The sequence below is a fragment of the Caretta caretta genome, chromosome 2, assembly GCF_965140235.1.
Source record: "Caretta caretta isolate rCarCar2 chromosome 2, rCarCar1.hap1, whole genome shotgun sequence".
In the NCBI taxonomy this organism is placed as follows: domain Eukaryota; kingdom Metazoa; phylum Chordata; order Testudines; family Cheloniidae; genus Caretta; species Caretta caretta.
Window position 1 is genome coordinate 29633341 of NC_134207.1, and position 24452 is coordinate 29657792.

At 40.1% G+C, this 24452-nt stretch overlaps 1 protein-coding gene across 3 annotated transcripts in view; it reads left to right on the forward strand.

Annotated features, from left to right (window-relative positions):
• Positions 1-24452, forward strand: part of CSMD3 (CUB and Sushi multiple domains 3) — a 1179008-nt gene that overhangs the window by 383933 nt on the left and 770623 nt on the right. For all 3 annotated transcript variants that reach the window (XM_048841517.2, XM_048841518.2, XM_048841519.2), the window contains exon 6: positions 10281-10393. In XM_048841517.2, the coding sequence (XP_048697474.2) occupies positions 10281-10393 (113 nt within the window). The remainder of the gene's footprint in view (positions 1-10280; positions 10394-24452) is intronic.

Consider the following 24452-nt stretch of genomic DNA (forward strand, 5'->3'; position numbering starts at 1 on the left):
TGACAGATGATTCAATATTTAGTTAACGCACATCTTAAGTCAAAGCTATACTCTGAAAAGTAACATTATTTCCTAAGTCGATCGCATTTGGTTCTTGGCTGCCCATAAGTATGCTCTCCAAATGAAACTGGTAAGATCAGATAAGGGGTCTCCATTCTGTGTAGCAAACTTTTAATAGGAGACATCTCCAGGAGGTTTTAAAGCACCTGTTGCAGCATTTTCGCACTGTGTCCGATGGGGAGAGAGAGGTCACAAAAGAAGGAGCTTCAAACAGATGAGGAAACTATCCTAAACATTAAAGGAATATTTTCCATTGTTGGATAGTTTGTTTGGGGAAAATTTTTTAAAATAATGGTTTAAAAGCCTGCATCAAAAATAATAAATTCCTAGCCTTTTGGCGAAGATCCAGTTTAGTTTAATAGTTTTATGGTTTAATAGTTTTCCTGTTTAATAATTTTTTTAAATCCAGTTGTAAGATGGAACAGGTCAAGGTCTTTGAGGTGACATGCAAGTGGGACATCAGTAACCACTTCCTTCCCAGTGGCAGCTTAACCCGATTTGCCACCTGGAGAACCATCCACAGGGCTTGGCTCAGTTGTGTCCCACTAAACAGAGCCATCTATGATGGGAATCAGTCAAGCAATGCAGAAAATGCAGCTATGCCAACCCCACATCTTGTGTAGCTGCAGGCTCCATTCCAAAGTGTGGCAGCTGCACCACACCACCATCTAAGACCGCCTAATCAAGGCCATCATCATTACTAACGAGGAACAGAAGAAGACCCTCACGGTGGACATCACAGTTCCTCTTGAAAAGAGTACCCTGGCCTTCCATGGCACCCCCCAGTCAATGTCTTGGTAGCTAGGGGTTACAAAGTTCAAATACATGTGCTGATCGTCAGTGCCTTGGGTGCATGGGATCCCAGTAACGAGCAAGTGTTACGGGAATGCAGAATCAGTCAGCGTTTTGCCAGCTGATGTGGCAGTTCATGCTGTTGGACACCATCAGGTGGTCAAGGGACATTTATTTAGAACATATCAATGGACATCAGCAATATGAAGAGAAATGAGCTAGAGTGCCAATGAGAAGCAAAGACAGGAATTAGTTATTAACAAAGCACTGAAATATTCTCTAATGGATCATATTTATTGAGGGACAATTTACCCTAAATTATTAATTACTGAGGGACAATTTACACTCCTGGCTATATTTATTTTCCACAAGCTACTCCTAGTATAAGTATCCATGAGTGATATATCTGAGTATTTGGATACTGATATTTAAACTGTATTGTTAAATTTATAAACTCTAATTTAGGATATTGCAGTTTATGTACTATATGCAATTTATGCTTTTTAAAGCAAACTTATTAGTTTGGGATAATTTAAGCATGATACTCAGATGAATAGAAACTTTTTCATTAATCTGTGTTGCAGGTAATTTTAACATAAGCTTTAATAAAATCAGTTCCAACTGCCCTAAGACCATGAGGGAGATTCTTGAAGGACGATCTCCATATTGTACCATCTTTGGCAAAACACTACCAGTACTCTGCAAGACTGACTTCAGTTGGGACAATCAGATTTGTATATGGCATCCTAGCTATTTAAAATATTTACTGGAGGTGAGCTCCTCTGCGGGGATTGATGGCGATTTTACTCCTGAGGAACTTTAGTGAAAACCAAGGCTAGTGAAAACAAAGAACACATCCCCAAACACAGATGGCATCCACTATGACTTGTTGAAAAATTGCATCTGGATGTGATGGGTTGGATCACAGAAAACCCCTTGGGACTGCCACCTGATGTGCCAAGACTACTTCTGCCCTTGCTTTCCCTGTCAGCTTGGGACTCCAGAACCCTGCCTGGTTGTGCCAGACATGCTTGCCGGCTACAAACACAGGCCAAGGTCTGAACCACATCCCACAAACTGCAGGCTTAACTGAAAACAGCTTAAGTGTTCCTGTCTCCAACACCCAGATGCCCAGTTCCCAATGGGGTCCAAACCCCAAATAAATCCATTTTACCCTGTATAAAGCATATACAGGGTAAACTCATAAATTGTTTGCCCTCTATAACACTGATAGAGAGATGTGCACAGCTGTTTGCCTGCCCTCCCCCAGGTAGTAATACATACTCTGGGTTAATTAATAAGTAAAAAAGTAATTGTATTAAATACAAAAAGTAGGATTTAAGTGGTTCCAAGTAATAACAGATAGAACAAAGTGAATTACCAAGCAAAATAAAATAAAACATGCAAGCCTATGCCTAATACAGTAAGAAATGGAATACAAATAACATCTCACCCTCAGAGATGTTCCAATAAGACTATTTTACAGACTAGCCTCCTCCTAGTCTGGGTCCAGCAATCACTCACACCCCCTGTAGTTACTGTCCTTGTCGCAGTTTCTTTCAGGTATCCTTTGGGGTGGAGAGGCTATCTCCTGAGCCAGCTGAAAACCAAATGGAAGGGTTTTCAGGGGCTTAAGTAGACTTCTTCTTGTGGGTGGACACCCCTCCCTCCCCCTATGTAGAATCCCAGCTACAAGATGGAGTTTTGGAGTCACATGGACAATTCACATGTCCATGCATGACTGAGTCCCTTACCAGCCAGGCCACATTCCTGGGAAAGCTCAGATGTGGATTGGTATCTCCAAGTTCATTGTTGGTTTAAGTGTTTCTTGATTGGGCACTTACTGAGAATAGTCTTTTCTCAGGAAGCTGACCAACTGCTTCACTGAGGCTACTTAAAATTAAACAGGTAAATAGCTAATATTCATAAGTTTGAATACAAAAATGATACATGCATACAAATAGGATGAATATATTCAGTACATCATATCCTTTACAGAGATCTGTTACATGGCATATGTAGCATAAAACATATTCCAGTTATGTCATATATACATTCATAAGCATATTCCCATAAAGCATTATGGGGGTGCAACATCACACTGGGATGTTTTGTGCTTGTGACCATAGGTGCCGACTCCATAGGTGCTCCAGGGCTGGAGCACCCAATAAGAAAAATTAGCAGGTGCTTAGCACGCACCGGCAGCCAAGGTCCCACACTCCTCTTCATTCCTGCCCACTGGTCAATTCCTCCCCATCCCTCCCAGCCCCTCCTTAGGGGGGGACAGGGCACGCTCAGGGAGGGGGTGGAAAGAGATGGGGGTGTGTGGAGTGGAGGTGGGAAGAGGCAGAGCAGTGGTGGGGCCTTGGGGGAAGGGGTGGGGTGAAGACAGGGTTGGGGGCAGGAAGAGGTGGGTGGGATGGGGGCTTACGGGAAGGGGTGGAGTGGAGGTGGGACTTGGGATTGAGCATCCCCAGGGAAAATTAGAAACTGGCGCCTGTGCTTGTGACCATTTTCAACAAGTACAAACAGTTCGGCACATGGAAGACAGTAATGACCATACTGATTTACAAGAAAGGGGAACCTAGCAATCCTTGCAACTGGAGGCCCATCTGCTTGGTTTCTGCCATCTATAAACTCTATGCCGCATGTATTGTGGCCAGGATCACACAATGGGCATTGAAGGAAGGGGCTGTCAGCTCACAGCAGAAAGGTTTTATGTCTAATAAAGGCTGCTACAAGCACATCTTCATTCTTCAAACTGTCCTCCATACTGTAAGAACAAAGAGGCACCAGTGTACAATGGCATGGCTCAAGCTGCCAAATACCTTCAGCATTATGCCTCACCAACATGTCTTTTTCACCTTGGAGAGTTCAGCTTGCCGAATAAGTTCCTTCAGCTGGTCCAAGAGCTCTATGATAACTGTGACACTACCATCTGTTCGGTGGAAGGTGAGACCCCAGCAGTGACTATCCACTCTGGTGTGAAGCAAGGCTGCCCCCTAAACCCCATCATCTTTATTCTGGTGATGGAGATGCTTATTGGGATAGTCACACAGGGTTTAGACAGATTCAACCTCCGTGATAAGAAAAAGAACATTCTGGCATATGCTGATGGCTTGGTGCTCATCATCTATGACCCACGATTGCTCCAACATATGCTTAATGCCACTACCGATGGCTGGATGGGACTCTGTTTAATGTGGCAAAGTGTGCATCCCTTCATGTTGACAACCAGAAATGACAGTAGGCTTTTCCAGCAGTCTTCTCAATCCAAGGAGGGCCTGTGACTCACCTCGATGATGGAGAGACATACCAGCATCTTGGTATGTGTTTAGGTTTTTGTGTGAGTCAGACCCCAGAGGATACCATTGTGAGTAGTGTGCAAGATGCAGTTTGGCTAGACTCATCACTGTTGGTACTGTAAGAAAACATCAGTGCCCTTAACACCTTCCTGATCATCTTTATTTCATATGGCAGTCACCTAAGAACTATTACCCGATTGGTCAAAGAGTGGATGTATCTTCTGCAGACAGCCAGTAACAAGGTGATGCACATTTCCCATGGGCAAGGTGATGCTGGCATCCCCCTCAGGGGTGACCTCTATCACTCACACTTTCTACCTTCTGACCTGCCTGGATTTAGTGGTAAGGAGCTTTGCAATCAGGGGTCATTAGGAAAAGAATTGCCAGGATCCCAACTAGCCATGACATTGCTCCTACTTGAGCTGCTTGTTGAAGGGAGAGTTCAGGCAAGAAGGGGGAGTCTTCGCCTCACTGTGAAACCATGCCTGGAACATCCTTTGGCACCTTAAGAGATGCATTGGCTTCCAGTGGCCTTGGTGTGAGGAGCAACAGAAACTGGGAGTCCTGGTCCCTCAAGGATTACATGGATGGGCCATTATCATCCCACAAACAAGGACGAAACTTGAGGCTCTCCTGAAGAAAGCTGTCTGAGCAAAGTATATCAGAGACCTGAAGAGGAAACCAGGCAAGGTCTTTGAAGTTACCTTGAAATGGGATGCCAGCAGCCACTTTCTTTATGGACTCTCGTTTCATCCACAGGGCACACCTCAACTGCATCTCAGCAGATCAGTCTGACACGGCAACTGGGACAAGCAATGCTGGACATGTGGATATGAAAATGAGACCTTGCCCCATGTCATGTGCTGCTGTGAGCACCATTCCACTACATGGCAACTTTTCATAGAATCATAGAAGGTTAGGGTTGGAAGAGACCTCAAGACGTCATCTAGTCCAACCCCCTGCTCAAAGCAGGACCAACACCAACTAAATCATCCCAGCCAGGGCTTTGTCAAGCTGGGCCTTACAAGCCTCTCAGGACGGAGATTCCATCACTTCCAGAGGTAACCCATTCCAGTGATTCACCACCTCCCTGTGAAATAGTTTTGCCTATTATCCAACCTAGACCTCCCGCACTGTAACTTGAGACCATTGCTTCATGTTCTGTCATCTGCCACCACTGAGAACAGCCTAGTTCCACCCTCTTTGGAACCCCCCCTTCAGGCTACTATCAAATCCCCCCCTCACTCTTCTCTTCTGCAGACTAAATAAGCACAGTTCCCTCAGCCTCTCCTCATAAGCCATGTGCCCCAGCCCCCTAATCATTTTCATTGCCCTTTGCTGGACTCTCTCTAATTTGTCTACATCCTTTCTGTAGTGGGGGGCCCAAAACTGGATGCAATACTCCAGTTGTGGCCTCACCAGTGCTGAATAGAGGGGAAGAATCACTTACCTTGTTCTACTGGCAACACTCCTACTAATGCAGCCCAATATGCCATTAGTCTTCTTGGCAACAAGGGCACATTGTTGGCTCATATACAGCTTCTCATCCACTCTAATCCCCAGGTCCTTTTCTGCAGAACTGCCGCTTAGCCAGTCAGTCCCCAGCCTGTAGCAGTGCATGGGATTCTTCCATCCTAAGTGCAGGACTCTGCACCTGTCCTTATTGAACCTCATCAGATTTCTTTTGGTCCACTCTTCCAATTTGTCTAGGTCACGCTGGACCCTATCCCTCCATTGTGTGTACCTCTCCCCGACAGTTTAATGTCATCCGAGAGACACTATTTTGCCACAACACCATGCAGAATGGATTCAGTAAAACAATTCTGGCATCAGTGGGAACAGTTATAGTTCACTCATCTATTCTGGACTCCAAACTGAACCAGATCGCTGCCTTCGCTGCGGCACAAGAATGGAAACTGAAGAAATATGCCCCCTTGACTGACACCACGAGGAAAAGGGAATACTCCACTACTGTTCAGGAGATGTTTGTCGAAGCACTGGGCACTTGGGACCCCAAGAACAAGACCGTGTTCTGGGAGTGTAGGTTGCCCAGATGCTATGTCAAGCTAATGTGGCGGTTGATGGTTTCTGATGCCATACATTGGTCAAGGGACATATATATTGAACACAATACTGGATGCTGTCAATATGAAGATAATATGATCCAGACCACTAACTGTGGAGTGATTGTGTATTCTTTGAACTGATTTAACTACTAGCATTTTTTCTGTGTTATATTCTTAACCACTAACACTTGTCTATTTTTTACCATGGGCAATTATTGGCTCATACAATTTTTTTTTGTTCATTTCCAATATACTATCATTTTTGATTAACATGAACATCCAAGGCCAGGCTATTTATAATTTGTATTCAACAGTTTATGTGTTCTATATTTTTTAAATATTCTCTTTAAAAAGTTTTAATCAGTTCCGATTCTTTCTCTCTCTCCACTTATATTAGTATTTTTATTTCCAAAGTACTTGTTACAATGGGCAAATATGGCACCATATTACTTTTTCTTGTACCCATGTATGCCACCCTATTTTCTCCCTTCTCTTTGTATTCGAGTGGAGGATAGGTTTTATATTATATTCAGATGTTGCTGTACAGAGGATTGAGTGCTTTGATTGCTTTAGTCTTGGAGATACACAGGACTAAATATATTTGTAGCTTTTTCTATGACTTACAATACATTTCTAGGTGCTACTCAAAGTGCTGGCATTTTAAGCTCCTTTATGAAATCATAGAAATCATAGAATCATAGAACTGGAAGGCACCTCGAGAGGTCATCTATCCAGTTCCATGCACTTGTGTCAGGACTAAATATTTTCTATACAGTTCCTGTCAGGTGTTTGTTTCACCTGTTCTTAAAAATCTCCAGTGATAAAGATTCCACAACCTCCCTAGGCAATTTATTCCAGTTTTTAACCACCCTGACAGTTAGGAAGTTTTTCCTAATGTCCAACCTAAACCTCCCTTGCTGCAATTTAAGCCCATTGCTTCTCGTCCTATCCTCAGAGGTTAAGAAAAAAAATCTTCCTCCTCCGTGTAATAGCCTTTTACATACTTCAAAACTGTTATCATGTCCCCTCTCAGTCTTCTCTTTTCCAGACTAAACAAACCCATTTTTTTTAATCTTCCCTCAAAGGTGATGGTTTCTAGACATCTAATAAGTTTTGTCACTCTTCTTTGGACTCTCTCCAATTTGTCCACATCCTTCCTAAAATGTGACGCCCAGAACTGGATACGATACCCAGTTGAGGCCTAATCAGCACAGAAAAGATTGGAAGAATTACTTTTCATGTCTTGCTTACAACACTCCTGCTAATACATCCCAGAAGGATGTTCGCTTTTTTTGCAACAGCATTACACTGTTGACTCATATTTAGCTTGTGGTCCACTATGACCCCCAGGTCCCTTTCAGCAGTACTCCTTCCTAGGCAGTCATTTCCCATTTTGTATGTGTGTGAGTGATTGTTCTTGCTAAATGAAGTACTTTGCATAGGTCCTTATTGAATTTCATCCTATTTATTTCAGACCATTTCTCCAGTTTGTCCAGATCATTTTGAATTTAGTCCTATCCTACAAAGAACTTGCACCCCCTCCCAGCTTGGCATCATCCACAAACTTTATAAGCGTACTCTGTATGCCATCATCTAAATCATTGGTGAAGATATTGAACAGAACCAGACCCAGAACTGAACACTGCAGGACCCCACTCATTATGACCTTCCAGCATGGGACCTCTTCATTTTAAAGACTGACTCTGTCTCATCTTCCTGCTTTGTCTTTGCAAATGAGATTGGCTGGGACACAAGCAATTTATCCTGAGCACCTCCAGAGCAGCTTCCAATGATCTTTACTGTTGGGTTTAGGGGGAGAAAAATGTTGAGCTTCAGCTCATGCTACAAAGCCTGTCTGTTCCCTCAGGCTTTCTTTGGTGTGGGTGGATTGAAAAAGGAGAGTAGGCTTCTATTTCACATCCACAACATTTAACTGTAATAGATGCTCAGACACATTCCATAAAAAAGAAGATTGACTTCTTGGACAACAGCACATGTGAAAACTCCAAGAAGGCTGAATAATGGTCAATCACAGTCCTCTGGGTCTTCCTTTGAAGGAATGACTGGATCTGTTGTCAAGCAGATCCAACTATATGTTAGCTTCCACAGATTAGTGTACAGCCCATTATGATCAACCGTATCAAACAATGCTGAACGATCTAATAAAAAATCAGTGGGACACTTGACCCGTGTAAAAAGAGGATTATCAAGCAAAGTTATAAATGCAGTGTGCATGCTGTGTTATGCCCGGATCTCAGCCTAGATTGTTAAAAAGAGAAAAAAGATGACAAAATGATGTTTCCAAAGCATTAAATTGGCAATTTAAATGTATTTTATCAGACATGTTACCTTGATCTGCACAGCTTACATGAGTTTAGTGGTATAGGGTGTTGCAAAAAAATGTTAATATTGTAAAAACTTAACACACTTTTTGTCTTTGGATCAGTAGATAATATTTTTTTTGCCAGCTATGGAAGAAATAATTCTGTTACAGTTCTCTGTGTAGTAACACAGTAATTATATACCAGAGATTATTTTGATTTTATAATATGATAAAGATTGTCCCTAAGGCAAACCAATGGAGCTCTTCAGGGATACTCTTGTGAGGACAAGAACCTGGATCAACACAATTTTAAATGTGAAAATTTGAAAAAAAATTGTTCTGACAGTGTTGAAATATTTCACTTTCACTTTATAGTTCTGATTAATTATGAATTTGATATTATACAACAATATTATTTTAATATTATATATTTATTACCTGTATGTAATAAATTATGTTTAATGATTTAATATAAAATTGAAGATGAAATGAAATGAATCAAACTGATAAAGTCAAAATGAAATGTTTTGATCCCCTTGAGTACAAATTTTCAGAATTTTCATTTCATGGCAAACTTCAAAATTTCAGCTTTTTGTTAAAATTTAGAATTGGAGAAAAAAAGTCAAAATGTCCCATAGAATAGAAATTCCTGTTCTAGTTGTTATATTTAACTTACAAAATACATTTCTTCCAAAGTATCACATGCAGCTATTTACTAGTTAAGACTTCATGACTATTTAAAATTGAATCATATTCACTTTGCCAAACACAAAGCCTGAATAGTTTCAATACAAGTAGTAGAGAGGTATTCGAATTGGAAGAGGAATGCGTAGTATCTGAATATAAGATGGTAACTTCGGCTGGAACAAAATACTGGCCAACAGAGGAATACCTGTGCATTTAGGAATAAACACGACATGAACAACCTGGAGTTCATGTATAACTTTCATTGTAATTAATGGGACTTGTGAGCATGAATCAAAACATAATGTAGAATGTCAAGAAGAAAGCATGGTCCAGTAGTTAGGGCACTAGCCTAATTCTCTGCTGTTCCATGAACTTTCTGTGCGATGTTGGGCATGTCACTTAGTCTCTCTGCACTGTATTTTTAAAAGTGTTTAGGCGGCTAAAGATGCAGGCAGGCACATGGTGGTATTTTCAAAAGTATTTAGGTGCCTAACTCCCAAATGACACCTAAGTGCTTTTGAAAATCTCACTTGCAGTATATCTGTATCTCAGTAGGCACCTACATACTTTTAAAAATCCAGCCCTGGGTGCTTCTGTTCCCCATCTGTAAAATGGGGATAATAGGACACTTTCTTACTGTGGGAGTTATGTGGATTAATACATTAAAGATTTGAGGTGTTCAGATACTATAGTACAAGGTACACAGTACCTTGGAGAGACAGTATACCCCTCGTGCAGATAGTATACAGAACGTGCCTCTTGATTCCAGTTGTTAGGGAAACCCAGATACTTGTCATAGGTTTAGCATTCATGAGTTACATGTCATATTTATTCATGGAATAAAAAGGCATATTCATTGTCTCAGTGAGTTACACATATAGTATCTGAATATGAGCATGTTTATAAGAAAACTTTTTTTTTCCTCTTTAAAATTAAGGATTTTTATCAAACTTCAAAAACAAAGGAGCTCCACGTCTTCAGCACTGATGGTTTTTTTTGTCTCCCCTCCATTAATTATTTTTATTTCATTTCTCTTTTATAATTCAGGTTATCTGGAATGAATATACCCCCTCCAATTATCAGCAACAAAAACTGGCTCAGACTCCATTTTGTAACGGACAGCAACCACCGATACCCTGGATTTAGTGCTCCCTATCAAGGTATATTTAATTAAAACCATTTTTCATTCCAGAATGTTAAAAAAGAGGGGAAGGGGTTGTAAACATAACTGCATTTCACATTGAGAGAAATTTGCTAATCTATTATAAATTGATAGTTCAAACATGAATAAATGATAATTCCCCTGCTGTGGGAACAACATGAACTTTATTAAATTACAGTATAGACTAAAGTAGATAGTTGCTGTGCAAATGTTTAGCATTTAAGAGGAATCTGGAATTCTGAAAGGTAGTGTGTAATTGATACTGAAACAACACTTCTATCCTAAAAGAACATCACCCACTGTTCAAAATGATATAATAGTGCATGTTTGTAAAACAGTGGAAAAGAACTGCATACTAAATGGAAATTTTATCAATTACATTTCTGTGTGCACTGTGTTTATTACTGAGGGTTTAATTAATCTTGTTAGGATTCTTATCTACTGCTTTTATGAACAAGCATAATTTTGAACAAGTAGAGTAAAAGTATCTGAGGCATTAACTTGGGCATCTCACTGTTTGGAACAAGACAATTATAAAGATGAAGTACTGATGAAAATGTAGCTTCTATAATGTTTGGTAATAGTTTCTGCTTTTTCACAACCCATTATTGTAAATAATATATTTACAGTTTCAACTGGTCTTCAGGGAACAGTAACCCTTGTTATAGATAAATTTTCCATTTATCTGTTTAGAGAACTTTCATACAGGATAAGCAAAAGGATTTTAGCTGCAGTATCTTTTTTTTTACAATTGTTATGACAATCCTACACATAATTATGCTTGGAAGAAAAGTTACCCATGTGCATAAGTGTTTGCAGGATCAAGCCCCATCTATTTGATTTTTAGAGGAGCCTTATATTGCAACTAAACTAGGAAAAAGCCATACTTATTCCTGAAATACAGTGTGTTTGGACAGGTAGTTTATTATTGGAAGCCTTTTTTGTAACATTGTGTGACAGCCTCAGATACCATGCCTCAGATACTCAAGAATAGACAGACTTGAATCTGACTTGCAGTTCAGGAAACTAGAATGTGCACCCTGGTCTGCTCCAGTTTGTGGATCCCTGGCTTGTTTACTCTAACTGAATTTAGGTCAAATGAGTATTCAAAAGAGGAAAGAAAAAAGTGACAATAAAAATAATTTGAGAATTATATTCCCTAGAAAATGCAAGTTTTCCGTAACAGTGTTATATAAAAAAAAAGAAAAAAAAATATAGCATCCTTTATACCAAAAATCCCTCTCTACTGTAAACTAGCTAGCTCATGGGACTGGTAATAGGATATGATGGAGTCTTTCACAACTAGGTCACTATACAGAGCCAGTCCTAAGTTGGTGATGAACTATCTGATAATTGTTTTGGGGGCTTATGTAGAATGAGATGAGTTCAGTTTTCAAGTGGACATGTTGCTCTCAGTTCAGTTTTCAAGTGGACATGTTGTCCATATGGAAAAAGTGCAACACAGCGGACACCGTTGTTGGCATTGTTGGTAGAGATGCCAAGGAACAAATGAACAAGGAGAATGAACTGCTGTATGACTTCTAGAGTTGTTCCCACCACGTTGTGTTTGAGGCACACGGTGAATGTGCATATGCAATCTGAACATGCTGCATTTCTATCATTCCTCTTTATTGATTAAATGATGTGCTTCACTTTCTAATGGCGACAGTCTGGAATCCTTTACAACTAATAAAATTCACTTTAAAAGCAAAATAGAAAATGTAAACCAAAAAATTATAAAGTGAGGTTCCCTTGAAAATTCATCAGCTGTTCTCACATAGTGAGGTCTGAAATAATACAGTAGTTCCCCATACCTGAGAGAGGAAATGCTTTTAAACTTAGGGGTGGGAAGAAGGAGGACAGGCTGTCAGCTAGAGGGAGAGAAAACTGGCAAGTGAAAAAAGATCAATAAAATTAAAAGTTAAAATAAATAAACATGCAAACATTGTCACAAACTAACCATGATGAAGGAGAATGGAGAAATGCAGTAATGTGGACGGGAAAGGTATGGTTCAGAGCCAGTGATAGCTATCACACAAGTTTAAGCATATAAAACAATCTTTACCATAGAAATCTCATATTCATTAAAAAATATTTTCTGTGATAGGCCAACCAGTTTCTTGAAATAGATAATGCTCATTTTCTAACAACTTATTTGATGGGTAACTGTATTTGTGATGGTAAGACATTTTAAAATAGATTCCGTAGCAAGTAAAAACATGCAGTTCAAAACCATTATGCTGAAGAGCAATAAAACAGAAATATAAGTTTTAGGTGTGGTGGTTTTCCATTCATGTTTTCCCCTACTCAACTCTGAAAGCTAGCCATCAATCCTTTCAGCATCCTGTAAGTTGTAACATGGCTGTATTGTTCCTGTACTTGCTATAGTAACTGCATTGCTAAAACCTACCCATTCTCTGCAAAACTCCAAGTTCTCAAATACATTACTATAACTTTCTACTGTCTTCCCTCCCTGCCTCTCACCAGTCTAATCCTTCCCAATCTTATCCTTCCCACATACTAGCACTACAACTGACATCTTGCTCCAATCACACTTACCCGCTACTATATCTCAGTATTATGAGGTTCAAAAGTTTCACCCCTGCTGGGAAGATTTGAATTCTACAACTGTTCATTGGTTAAGATTTCCCAGACACTGCTTGTCCATATCTATTTAATATCATATTTATTCATACTGTCACACAGAATCATAAAAAATGTGGAGGTGGAAGGGACCCTGGGAGGTCATCAAATCCATCCCCCAGAGCTGAGGCAGGACCAAGGAAACCTAGACCAGCCCTGACAGATGTCTGTCCAACCTGTTTTTAAAAACCTCCAGTGATGGGGGATTCTACAACCTCCTTTGGAAGCCTAGTCCAGAGCTTAACTACCCTTATTCAGTGGACAGGGAGACCAATTGATCACAGTCCTCTTTATAACAGCCCTTAACATATTAAAGATTATTATTAAATCCTCCCCAGTCATCTTTTCTCAAAACTAAATATGCCCAATGTGATCCGGGGTGCCTGGGGTAGCCCTCACTGAAAATGCCAAGGCCAGGGCAGGCTGCAAAAGGAGAGCAGATTCTCCCAAAATCTGGTGGGTAACCTGAAGTTTGACTCACCAACCAGTCACAAACTGTACTTCTGATCTCCCACACTGGTTATTAAGAAGTCAAAAAAAGAAATCGCACAGCTCCCTTGTTGCATTCCAGTTCTCTGGCTCTCAATCAGGACCTACGTCCAGTGAAGTGAGAAGTTGTTTAAAAACCTCTGCTCATTATACAGCTTCTGAAACCCAAAGGGCCAGCCACATTGCCAGGTCAATATTAGGTTGGTCTTACCCAAAATACCACACTGCCAGCCAATCCTTTAGTGTCTAAAACTAAAGGTTTATTATAAAGAAAAAAGAAATAACAAGAAGCAGTCACACACAGAAACTATCAAAGTCTATTTATCAGGTTCTTAGCAGTATTGGTGAGTTTGCTGATCATTCAGTCCTTTGTTCAGAGCTTCATTTGAAAGCTTACCTTCCAGAGGTAAGAAGCAGGAATGAAGACAAAATGGAGATAATGTAGCTGCCTTTTATGTTGTTTTGCTATGTGGCTTGTACGACCTGTGTCCCAAAGACAAGTTTCACAGCACATGGCATAGAAAAGTCTTAGAGTTCTGTCTATAAGCATACCACATGCCTTGCTGACTCATAAGGTGTATCCCCTAGTTCCTTTCAATGAGTTCATTGTACACATGATGCCACTTGATGGGCCATCAAATAGGCTAGGCAATGCTGATGCCAATCTGTCTAGGGCTGTCACCCAGAAACACAGCACAAGTTTGGAAATACAGATATACCATACATATCTATAACTCATAATACAAAGGTGGTACAAACATATAAACAACATTATCATACTTGGCAAATTATAACATTTTCGCAGGTACACATGGCATATCTGGTCAGATTCCTTGCAATGATATAATATTAGTATCAACAATATCATAAAGTGTCCCACGTATTCCATACAGCATCACACCCAATACTTTAAACCTTTCCTCATAGGCAGAGGCAGATTAAGGTTTCCTGAGGCCCTGGGCCCGAGCAAGTGGGGGACGGCCCTTCCCACCCCTTTTACCTGAAACCCCACCCGTGGCCCCATCCCATTCTGCCCCTTCTCCCGTGACCCCAGCCCTGTTCAACCCATGGTCCAGCCAAATTCTTCCCCGCTCCCGCTCCAGCCCTGCAACACATTTTCTCCTTTTTGCCCCGCATCCTGCTACCCCAAGACAAGAGAAACTCTGTCCCCCCTCCACGTCCCCAGGGCCACAGCAGGGAGCTCCTCCAGTCCTGGGACCGCAGCCATGGTCCAAGCACTGGGGCTTTTTGCCATCTGCCGCCCTTCCCGCCCGCCCAGGGGATTATGGTTGGGGCGCTGAGGCTTCCCTATCCCACCCACCTGACATTTCTTCCGGGGCCCCGGTTGGGGTGCTGGGGCTTCGTCTGGCACCCTGCCGCTTCTGCCAAGGCTCTGGGTTCATTTGATAATCCGCCACTTCTTAAAGGTCAAGTTTTCTAAACCTTTTATCGCAGTGGTGGGCGACCTGAAGGGTAATCTGATTGTGGGCCGCAAAACATTTTACTGATGTTGACTGTCTGCAGGCATGGCCCCCTGCAGCTCCCAGTGGCCGCGGTTCACCGTTGCCGGTCAATGGGAGCTTTGGGAAGCGGCGGCCAGTACCCTGATGGGCCGCAGGTTGCCCACCACTGTTTTATCATTTCTCTGCTCTCCTCTGGTCTTTTTCCAATTTGTTCACGTTTCCTAAGATGTGGTGACCAGAACTGAACACAGTACTCCTGCTGAGGCTTCACCAGTGTCAAGTACAGCAGGACAGTTACCTCCCATATCTTATATACAACACTTCTGTTAAGATGACGTTATTAGCCTTTTTCACAAATTCATCACATTGTTGATTCAGATGTAACTTGTGATCCACTGTAACCACCAGGCCCTTTTCAGCAGTACTATCAAGTTATTCCCCATTTTGTGGTTGTGCATTTTATTTTTTCTTCCCAAGTGAAGTACTTTGTACTTATCTTTATTGAATTTCATCTTGTCGAATCCACACCAATTGTCCAATTTGTCAAGGTTGTTTTGACTTCTAATCTTGTCCGCCAAAGTGCTGGTCTATAATTCCCTGGGTACTCTTTGTTCCCCTCTTTAAAGATAGGTACTATGTTTTCCCTTCTTCAGTTCTCTGGAACCTTACCCATTTTCCAATAATTCTTGAAGATAACTAGTAACATTTCCAAGATTGTTTCAGCTAGTTGCTTATGTTCCCTATGATGAATTTCATCAGGCCCTGTTGAGTCAGATACATCTAACTTATCTAAATATTTTAACCTGATCTTTCTCTCTTTTAGGTTGCACTCCTTTCCCCATGTTAATATTAATAGTGTTATCTGGCCACCATTAACCTTTTTAGTGAAGAATAAAGCAAAATAGGCATTAAACACCTCAGCCTTCTTCATGTCAGTTATTAGCTCTCCTTCCCTGCTAAATTGAAGACCTATACTTTTCTTCATCTTTCTATTGATCTTAATGTATTTAAAGAACTTCTTATTGCATTTTATGTCCCTTGGAAGGTGTTAAGTCACTTCATGACTTAGCCTGTCAGATTTTGGGCCTATGTGCTTCTCTTAATTTTTTGTACTCCTCCTTAGCAATTCCTCCATGTTTCCATTTTTATATAGCATTCCTTTTTGATTTTCAGGTCATTAAAGAGCTCGTGATGAAGCCATATTGGCCTCTTACTATTCTTCCTGTCTTTCCTTTGCATCAGGATCGTTTGCAGTGGTGCCTTTAATAGTATCTCCTTGAGCAAATGCCAACTCTCCTGAACTCCTTTATCCCTCAAATTTTCTTCCTATCAGACTTTAGCTACCAGTTTTAGGAGTTTGGTAAAGTTGGCTTTTTTGAAGTCCATGGTCCTTATTCTGCTTCTCTGACTCCTTCCTTTCCTTAGAATCATGACATCTATCATTTCACGATCACTTTCAGCCCAATTGCTTTTCACCTTCAGAAATGCAATGAATTCCTCCCTCTTGGTCAGAATGAAGTCTAAAATAATTGTCCTGGTTACTTCCTCCACTTTCTGAAACAAAAAGTTGTCCCCAACACATTCCAAGAACTTTGTATTTTGCCAAACTACATTTCCAACTGATGTCTGGGTAGTTAAAGTCCCTTGTTACTACCAAGTCTTGTGTTGTGGCTCTTTCTGTTATTTGTTCTGCACAAGCCTCATCCTCCTTGTCCTCTTATGTCAATATTTGAGAGCCGCCATCTCTTTTGTCTCTTTTTTTCATCAATCTTTTAATGTTCTAGCATTAGTCCTATTTTATTATATTATTATTATATTAGACCTATATTTATTATTGTATATTGAATTGCTGAAAGCCTTTCCTTACTTCCCTCTGCCTCCTCTTCCCCTTTCTTGGCACTATATACTGGTGATGATTATTCTTTTACAGTGTTAAAACTATGTATAAAGCAGTAATCTGATGTTGGCTGAATTCCCAGCATGATCTGCCTTCAGTTAACATTCTTTATCATAGAAACCTAATTTTAAAAAATAAAGAAAGGGAATATACCCATTAACTTATCAGAGAAAAATACAGAGAATTTTTTTAAGGACATGCACGTAAATATACGTGTAAATATGAAGCAACATGTGGACTGGTTATTCGATTTAGTGGTTGACTGTGACTCGTGGATTTAAACTGATGTAAAAAACAAAGCTTTGGATGCTTATTGTAAATTGCTTGGACTGTTTCCTTTTTCATATTATTATTTTGTTCTTTGTTTCCTCCTCTTCCTTTTTATTCTTTACTGGTGCCACCTAAGCTGGAGCATGAATGAACACAGTACAGAACCATGCAGAAATTCGAATATCTGTCTCAAACCCTAAAACAAAAAATACATGTGGGCTTTGTGTGTTTGCGTTTTCTTGACAGCTGGCTCAAGGATTTGACAATGGGATACAGAGCCTTTTACTTAATGGGTCACTAGCATGGATGTGGGCCAAGGAACATTGTCCGTTCTAAGCAGAGACTGAAAGATGTTATTATCTGATCTGTAATCACTCTTAAACTAGTTGATGGTATTTGTCCAGTTCCTGGTTTTTTTTTTTTTTTGCTGCTGACAACCTCACAAAAACCGCTATAACAACTGACAATACTAGGCACCCTTGTTGGAGAACTCAGCAAAGATGCCAGGGATTTATTGTATATGTAGAGTGACCTAACCACCCTGGGGAATGGTCCCTCAAAGAGTCTGACACAATGGGGAGTTTAGATAGTTGTTGATCATGCTTTAACATTTCTGGTTCATCAGAAGACATAAACTTCCATAGCTGTAAATATTGCACTTTTTTTCAGACATTAAAGGTTTGTCTACATGGGGACACTCAGAAAAGTTAAGAAAATTTTTACTAAAGCTGTAACAATTAATGTACTTACATTAAATCACATTAAACTCATGTGTGGATGCTGTCATTCAGAAGTAAAGTAGTTTAATTCTCCTCTATCAGGAGATATCCTGTATGCTCCTCCAAGGAGTATTAAGCTACCTCAAACTAAGGATTTGTCTACTCTGAAAACACTACAGCCGCATAGTTGAACCACTGCAGCTGCACCACTGTAGTGCTTCAGTGTAGACACTACCTATGCTGTTGCCGTAGGTATTCCAACCCCCCAGAAGCAGTAGCTAGGTCTGCAGGATAATTCTCCTGTCAACCTAATGCTCTCTATACCAAGGGTTAGATAAGTTTAACTGCATCACTCAGAGGTCTGGCCTCAGCTTTTGTCTGTACAGGATATGGGAGTAAGGACCAAGAGGCCTTCCATCCCCTTGCACCAGAATCAGGTAAGATAACAGTCCCTGTACAGCAGTGAAAGTAGGCACGGCTCCTGAGGGCCACAAGTCACTCTAGAGTTAGGTGGGAAGGGTGTGGTGATGGCAGGGAAATGGTGCTACTCTCCCCCCATACTGGTCTATGAACCTGGTCAAACATAGCAGGGAGAACAGGCTGCAGTATCATCCAAAGTGTGTATTCTGCCTACTAACTGGGAAGTCATACTAGTTCGACCTGGGTGATCTGGCTCAGTACTAGCCACCAACATGGGCCTCTGCCTAAATCACACATTATATTTGATTTTTTTAAAATCTGTTGGCAAAGCACAATCTTGCCCAACCACCATGACTTCATTTTTTATTTAAGCAACATTCTCCATTCAAAGCCATTGAGTAACTTTTAGGATAGTTACTTTCCCTTCGAGTTTTTTCTTTGGTGGACTGCAATTGAGCTTCCCCTTCTGTGAATGGAAGGTGATGTTCCTTGAATAAATCAGCAAGTTAATAGAGCATCAGACTCTATTAAATCTTTCAGGACAAAATAAAGATGTTACTGTAACTGTTTGACACTATAAATACCAGAGGGTAAATTTCTCCCAGGATGAACTGTTATGTCTTGTATTCACAACTTCTGTCTCTTTAAATTTAGCAGGTGATTTTTGATTGATCATTTGGAAGCAAAATTCTTCCTGCTTAACTTTCAATCTGCTGAGTGTTAAGCATAAATTAGAAACTGCACCAACCCATTTGTTTTTGATTCCCTCCTAAACCTTCTCTTTCTTTTGAACTGGATTTTTTCTAAATGAATGCTCAGAATATTAGGGCTAGTTGTAAAGAAGCACAGTTGAGAATCAGGTCTGTAATGATTTAACATGTCAGGAATTAAACAGAGTCTGATTTGACTGGCCCTATTCACTTTGTTTTTCTGTTGGCAGAAAATCCTTACTAATCTTCATTTGTTCAATGTAGAATTATATGGATTTGCCCTGCCAGCAGTTCACTACCATTTGCCGTGATCCACTATGGCATGAAATGACTGATTTTAGTTACTCTGTTCCTGCACTAGGTGCAAGGACAGAAGGGTTGGGGCAAAGAAGACTTTGGGTATGTCTACACTACAATTAAAAACCTGCGGCTGCCTCATGCCAGCTGACTTGGGCTCTGGGGGCTCAAGCTAAAAGGCTCCTTTAACTGCGGTGTAGATTTTGGGCTGAGTCTGCAGCCCAGGTGGGAGGATCCCAGAGCCTGGGCTGCAGCCCAAGCCCAAACATCTACACCGCAGTTAAACAGCCCTTGAGTCCAAGCCCTGTGCGTTGTCAGCTGGCATGGGCCAGCCACGAGTGTCTAACTGAAGTATAGATACACCCTTTAAGCTACCTTTGCAAGCTTTTTATTCTGGTTATATGTGGGCCTCCATAGGTCTGAGAAAGAGAGGAAAGCCATAGTGCAGGATCCAGTCCTAATTACCCACCACAACCCCCAATTTTTTTTCAGAGTCACACCTTCCCAGAATAGAGTTCCCCTATTGTGTAAGTATGGGCTACATGCTTTGTTCCTAGACTTTGATCGCTCCAGCCTTTTTCCCCTTAAGTAGGATATGGTGTCCTACTGGACTTTTAAAGTGTTTGTTCCTGTAGCGTTCAAAGCCACAAAAATGTTTCATTTGGATATGTTTGAAACATCTTGTTTATAAGAGGTCAACACATTATAACATAACATGTTAAATAACATACAAGCATAGTATGTTCAAATTATTATTATAATAGCCAAAATGAAATACAACAAAATAATAAAATTGAAATAAAATTATTTCCACATCTGAACAAATTATTTCAGCATTATCAAATTGAGAAAACTTAAACAAAATGTTTTGACTTTCTTACATTGAAAATTTTGTCAAAAATGGCACATTCACGTGAAAAGTTTTGGTTTCAACAAGACTGCATTTTCTGATGGAAAACTTCCATTGAAAACTTTTTGACCAGCTCTAGCTTCAAAAGTGTCCTTTGGGAGTTATAGAAGATCTTGGAAAATGGAAGCAAGAAACAAGTTGACTTGGTTTTATGGGAGAGGCATGTAGGAGAAACTAATTTGACTGAGGTTTGCTGTGTTAGAATAAGCACTGTGACTGAGAACAGTTTTCACCAGATCTGGCTCAATTCCTGTCCCATTATCGCCGTATCCCTCAAATCCCTTTTTTGTGTTGATTTTTTTTGCACTGTGAATGAGGTACTTTAGTGGATTAGCAAAGCAGCCAGGAATGGGGGATAGCAAATTAAATAATCAAGTGAAGGGACTTGTGTATGCAATTCTAGGTGTTCAAAGTTTTTGGCACTTTCCTGGACTGAGATCCAAGATTTCTGGTTCCCTCTTGTTTGCCTGGAAATGACATTAGCAGTACAGTTCCCATGGAATCATGATATGGGAAACCATTTATCTGGTAATTAATATCATAGTTTTGTCAGGTCAATGGGCTACTGTATTAACTTTTTTTTCTCTGGAACCTTGTATTCAAATATTGTCCTAGGTTATAAGTAAAACTTATTTGAATGGTCTTATTCGAGTCCTCATTTGTGCACATCACAGAACCACCATGACATTTAATTAGAGCAGTTAAGACATGTGATTAACTAAAAAAAAGTATTCACGATTAAAACAATTAATCACGATTAATTGCACCATTAAACAATAGAATACCAGTTGAAATTTATTTAATTTTTTTAAAAAAATATTTTTGGGGGGAATATTTTTGAGGATATTTTGGGGGGGAAGATGTCTCCAAGTGGGCTCTTTCCCTGTTCTTTGTTTTGGCGGTGGCAGCATAGGGTTCAAGGACAAGGCAAAGTTTGTACCTTGAGGAAGTTTTTAATCTAAGCTGGTATGAATAAGCTTAGGGGGTCTTTCATGCAGGTCCCCACATCCACCCTAGAGTTCAGAGTGGGGAAGGAACCTTGACAACCCAGCACATATTGTTCGTTCTAAGAACACTTTCGCTGAAAATTTGACGAAATGCAAAGAAGATACCAATATGAAATTTCTAATGATAGCTACAGCACTCAACCCAAGATTTAAGAATCTGAACTGCCTTCCAAAATCTGAGAGGGATGAGGTGTGGAGCATGCTTTCAAACATCTTAAAAGAGCAACATTCTGATGCGGAAACTACAGAACCCAAACCACCAAAAAAGAAAATCAGCGTTCTGCTGGTGGCATCTATCTCAGATGATGAAAATCAACTTGCATCAGTCCACACTGCTTTGTATCGTTATTGAGCAGAATCTGTCATCAGCATGGACGCATGTCCTCTGGAATGGTGGTTGAAGCATGAAGGGTCATATGAATCTTGAGCACATCTGGAATGTAAATATTTTGCAATGCTCGCTACAACTGTGCTCTGCTTACACCTGTTCTCACTTTCAGGTGACATTTTAAAGAAGAAGCAAGGAGCCTTATCTTCTGCAAATGTAAACGAAGTTGTTTGTCTAAGCAATAGGCTGAACAAGAAGTAGGACTGATTGGAATTGTAGGGTCTAACGTTTTACATTGTTTTATTTTTGAATGAAGGGTTTTTTTTCTACATAATTCTACATATGTAAATTCGACTTTCATGATAAAGAGATTGCACTACAGTACTTGTAGTACAGTTCAAATATTAGTAATCAAAAATAAAAACAAAGTGAGCACTGTACACTTTTGTATTCTGCGTTGTAATTGAAATCAATATATCTGAAAATATAGAAAACATCCAAAATATTTAAATAAATGGTATTCTATCATTGTTTAACAGCATGAATAATTGTGCAATTAATTGTGCAATTAATTGTGATTATTTTTTCATCACATCATTAATAGTGATTAATTTTTTTAATCACTTGACAGCCCTCAATTGAATGTCTTCCAGCATGATGGATAGTCTCTACTCCACAGAATCCCAGGTCTGGAATAGCAATAGTGTTTCAAATGAAATGGATTGTCAGAAGTGTTTTAAGGAAACATTCTAGGTTAGTCTTGACAGAATTCAGATCCATATATTTTCATACTCCAGATATTGAATGTAAGTTTGCAAAGAATCATAAGTCTGTCTTGTTGTTTATTTGACTCCTGTTATATTTGCTTTCCAGTATTGTCAGCCTTACTGTGACGTCCCCCAGCGTACAATCTGGACTGTGGAATTGCTGTGCCTCCTTAACTCTCTAGCTCAGGATATCTCTCACGCTGCTCTGCTAGTGAAAAGCACACCCTCCACGCTTTGCTGATACACTGCCATTAGTATATGAAGGCACACCCAACAAAGTTATAGGAATGGTCTCCCAGCCACTCATGAACTGTATACTGGGAGATATCTGCAAATCTCACCAGCTCCAGCCTTGCACCTCATAAATATGCATCTTACACTGCTCAAGACCCTCTTGAACAATGCAAGCTCATTAGTTAGTTCACCGTTCCACCAATGGGTAATGGATATGCACCAGCCATTTTTTAACCTGAGTAGAGAGTTCCCAAACACTACAAACAACTACACTGTTTTAGACAAAACATTAGAACAAGTGTATTAACTATAGAAAGATAGACTTTAAGTGATTGTAAGTGGTTTAGGCATAAGGGTCAGATCTGGTTACAAAAGAAATAAAAGACAAAATAGCAGGGTAATCCCTAAACTTTTCCATGTTAAGTAAGATTCGAAAGCAAAAGGATTTCTCTTACCCAAAACCTTCAGCTGTTCATGCTAACTGGAAAGCCTTCCAGTTAGGATCATCCCCCTTCCCCACAGTTCACTGATTGGTCTTTGTCTTCCAAGCAATCTTGCCTGTTGTGTAGAAATGGGGAAGAAGAGGCCTACTGATGATGTCACTGTCTCTTATTTTATACTCTCCTCCGCACTACGCTGCTGGGGTGCAGACAATGAGTCTGTTGAGTAAGTAAGATTCAACATGTCTCTCAGGTGAATTGTAGATTTCTTGCTCTCACCTTTTGTGTATGTGAGGCTTGCACCATTTCTGAGGATGACATGCAAGTTCTTTGTTTATAGTTCTTTTGTTATTTCTAAAGAGTTAGTTTGTGGGCATTCCCCAGACTCACAACATGTTTCAGTAACAAACATATAGCAAAATTTCATAACTTCAAATACAATGATGATACACACGTGTTAACAGGATAATGATGTTCAGTAGTCCATGAGTTTTCAAATGATACCTCACAAGGAATGTGTTGTACAAACTATAACCATATAAAAGTGGTGCATATGGGGATTACAGGGATTTATTTTGAGGTACAGAGTGTCATTCTAACACTATCTCTCTGGGTGTAGTAACATTTGAGAGAACCTGGCACCACTTCATACACTGGAAAAGAGATGCTGACATACTGCATTGTTAATGTACCCAATGGGACAGATCCTGAACTGGTGTAACTCAGTGTAGCTTCATTGATCTCAGTGGAACTATGACAGTTTACACCGGATGAGGATTGGGCTGCCTGTCTTCACATAAAATGTTATCAGAAAGGAGGGATAAATGTCTAAGTTACAGGTCACAGTCCAAAGTTCCAAAAGCATCTCTGGATTCTGCATGAGAAATGGTGATCAAAGACCAAGAGGAGAAGACCTTATATTTATCTCCTCTTAACGAGGATCTTCACAGACAGAAATATTCACAGAGGCATGGCATCAAAATGCAGCAAAACCAGAGCAGCAGATACAGACTTGTAGGTTTCTGGATACGGATAATACCTGAGTTTGCTCTGATGATCCAAGAACTCCTCATCTCTTCATCTTGATGTCTTAACTCAGTGACATGTAACATTAATTTATCATTTGAAACAATGGCATTTTGCAACAAAATCCCCTTTTGGAAAGGAGGCTAATTTGTAAAGCTCCCAAAATATGCTTGTTAAAGGCTGATTTAAACAAAGTTTTTGTTGTTTTTTTCCCCCAAAGGCATATGATATTTTACATAGCACTGCCAGAAACTTTCCTAAGGGCTAAAGTGTTCTTCCAGTCAGGCATTTGCATCTCTTGTTTAGCTTTCTTTTTTTCTTTTTTTTATTTTTAACTGGGAAAAAGCTTATTGGATCCTTGTAGATCTCCAGCCTTGTAGAAAACTCCACATAAGGAAGTAAGAAACAAAAGAAATGTCTATGTTCTCATAGATTAA